Source organism: Epargyreus clarus, unplaced genomic scaffold, assembly GCF_041222505.1.
Source record: "Epargyreus clarus isolate Ecla_fem2 unplaced genomic scaffold, WU_Ecla_fem_2.2 ptg000023l, whole genome shotgun sequence".
NCBI classification, from domain to species: Eukaryota; Metazoa; Arthropoda; class Insecta; order Lepidoptera; family Hesperiidae; genus Epargyreus; species Epargyreus clarus.
In genome coordinates this window covers 6,411,397-6,413,699 of record NW_027332230.1, presented here as the reverse complement: position 1 = coordinate 6,413,699, position 2,303 = coordinate 6,411,397, and the positions used below count along the sequence as shown (strand labels likewise).

General features: G+C 38.5%; 1 protein-coding gene across 1 annotated transcript; it reads left to right on the top strand.

The window, feature by feature from the left end:
• The first annotated feature begins 333 nt into the window (after positions 1-333).
• ac (achaete-scute-like protein ASH3) lies at positions 334-1,080 on the top strand. The gene has a single exon (XM_073086093.1). The coding sequence runs from the start codon at positions 360-362 to the stop codon at positions 1,014-1,016; it is 657 nt and encodes a 218-aa protein (XP_072942194.1). The 5' UTR covers positions 334-359; the 3' UTR covers positions 1,017-1,080.
• The last annotated feature ends 1,223 nt before the right edge of the window (positions 1,081-2,303 follow it).

Here is a 2,303-nt window from a genome sequence, read left to right as displayed (position 1 = left end):
GTGAAAGATTCTACTTCTGCCAATTTGTATCATGTGCGTATGTAGATATGACCAAAAAACTTTCTTAAGGCGATTGAAGCACTCGACGTAACAAAAGCTTATCAATATTGAAGGGTGAATTGTATGTCTTGGTCAACATTAATTCAACGGCACGTGTACGAAAGTCCACATCTTTCGTACTTTTCGAAAATGTATTCCAGGTAAGGGCCAAAAAAAAAGATGTATAGGGGTGGGAGTGGCCCATATCCATTTTTTTCGTTAAGGTGCTCCCATAAAATGCGGTCCCGGACCCTACGGAGCTCATTCACTTCGGTGCTCTCTTACCGATAGAACCTCAACTGCATTTACCATATCAAACAATGATTCGTGGAATTCAAAGTAATACGACTGACTACAATATGTCTTGTGCACCAAAATACGTACCGATCGCGCCGTCCAATCGGAAACATCTGAGTCTGGACCTAAGCGGTGCAGATGTAGGCGAAAAGAGATACAACTACAAGAGCAACTCTTACAGCGGGGCGCAGGCCGCGTCTATCGCTAGACGGAACGCACGCGAACGGAACCGTGTGAAACAAGTAAATGATGGATTCAATGCATTACGGAAGAGATTACCAGCAGCAATCGTTAATGCGCTATCTGGCGGCGCACGCCGAGGATCCGGGAAGAAACTTAGCAAAGTCGACACTCTACGAATGGTCGTTGAATACATCAAGCACTTGCAAACTATACTAGAAGAAAGTGACGCAGCCCTCGGTATTGTGAAAACAGTGAAAATGGACACCGAAATGGACACCACACCTTATGAAGATGAAGGCATCTTTGGTGGAAGGAACTCACCTTACTCAGAATCAGTGCCATCTCCAGCCAATTCTGACTGTTCGTCCGGCGTTTCTTCGAGTTACTCCGCTCACAACGACCATTATGGATACAACTATCAAACAAGCGAAGAAATGGTTAGTCCTGTTAATGACAATGAGCTGTTGGACGCTATATCTTGGTGGCAACAGAAATAGATGAATTGTTATTACAAAAATAGTGTAGTAGTATAAGAAATCTAGTCAATTTGTGTAAGATCAAATACTATTAAGAAGACAACCATTTCATTGCTGTTCAAATTGTGTAATGTAAATATGTAGATATTTGTAATGGTTGTGGAATTAATATATTGTAAGTTGTACGGTAAATTATGTTAATATATTTACACTGATGATGGAAAATAAATTCTTCAAAATAATCTTTTTCGTTTTACCTTTACCTTTTACCTTTTTGTACATTATAAGTTTAGGAAGTCAAAAATACGAAAAAGTATCATTTATTCAACAATATACACAAAAATGTTTTCAATTGTATCTCACAAGTTTAGGGTTTCGAATGAAAAGATGCCTGTTAAGTAATTTTGTGTTAAATAGACTGATCAAAAACAACCTCAACATTTACTCAAACCTTAAGGTCTTATGAAGAGGTTAATTGTCATAGGTCGTGAAAAAGAATACATTCACAGACCTTGGGTACAAAACAAATACAGGTCTGTGAATACATTAAATCACTTTATCATTACTTCTTCTTATCTTATCATTAAATACTCAAAGCCTTCAAAAAGATATAACCACTTCATTAATAGCGGGAGCAAAACATTTTTCAATAAGTGAAAAGTATTCAGTAAATTAACCGTGGTCTGATTACAATTACTCTAGTTTTGCACGTTTTGCAGCTCGATATATGAGAAGAATGTTATCGGCTCCCTTGATAACATTCGCCCGATATCACACCTCCGGAGAGTTGATTAAGACATCGATACGCGATCGCACCGCCAAGACATTGTTATACAAGATTAATGGTGTTCGGTGAGATAAGACGAGGGAGCTAAATGCATTTACATGTGCGAATAAAATGAACCCGATAAAGGGACAAAGAAGTTCGCGAATAAGGACACCGCTGCATAACGTTTGGCTCTGTGATACACGGTACACTCAAATAATATAATATAAAAAAAGGATTTAAGCTGTTTACCTAGAAATTTGTATAACAGAGAATACTTGAAAAAGTTTTTAAAGCTATGTAAAGTCTACCAATTCGCACTGGGCCAGCGCGGTGGATTTATGCCTAATCCTTCACATTCTGAGAGGAGACCCGTGCCCAGCAGTGGGACAGTAACGGGTTGATGATGATGATATTACCATATATCGCTATAATTGAGGTCTTGGTAATTAATAAAGTAGCGAACGAACGTGTAGTCCACTTGATAGTATCAACCCTAGATATGATTGAAGTCTTACCTAACGTAAGCTAATGACACGTCA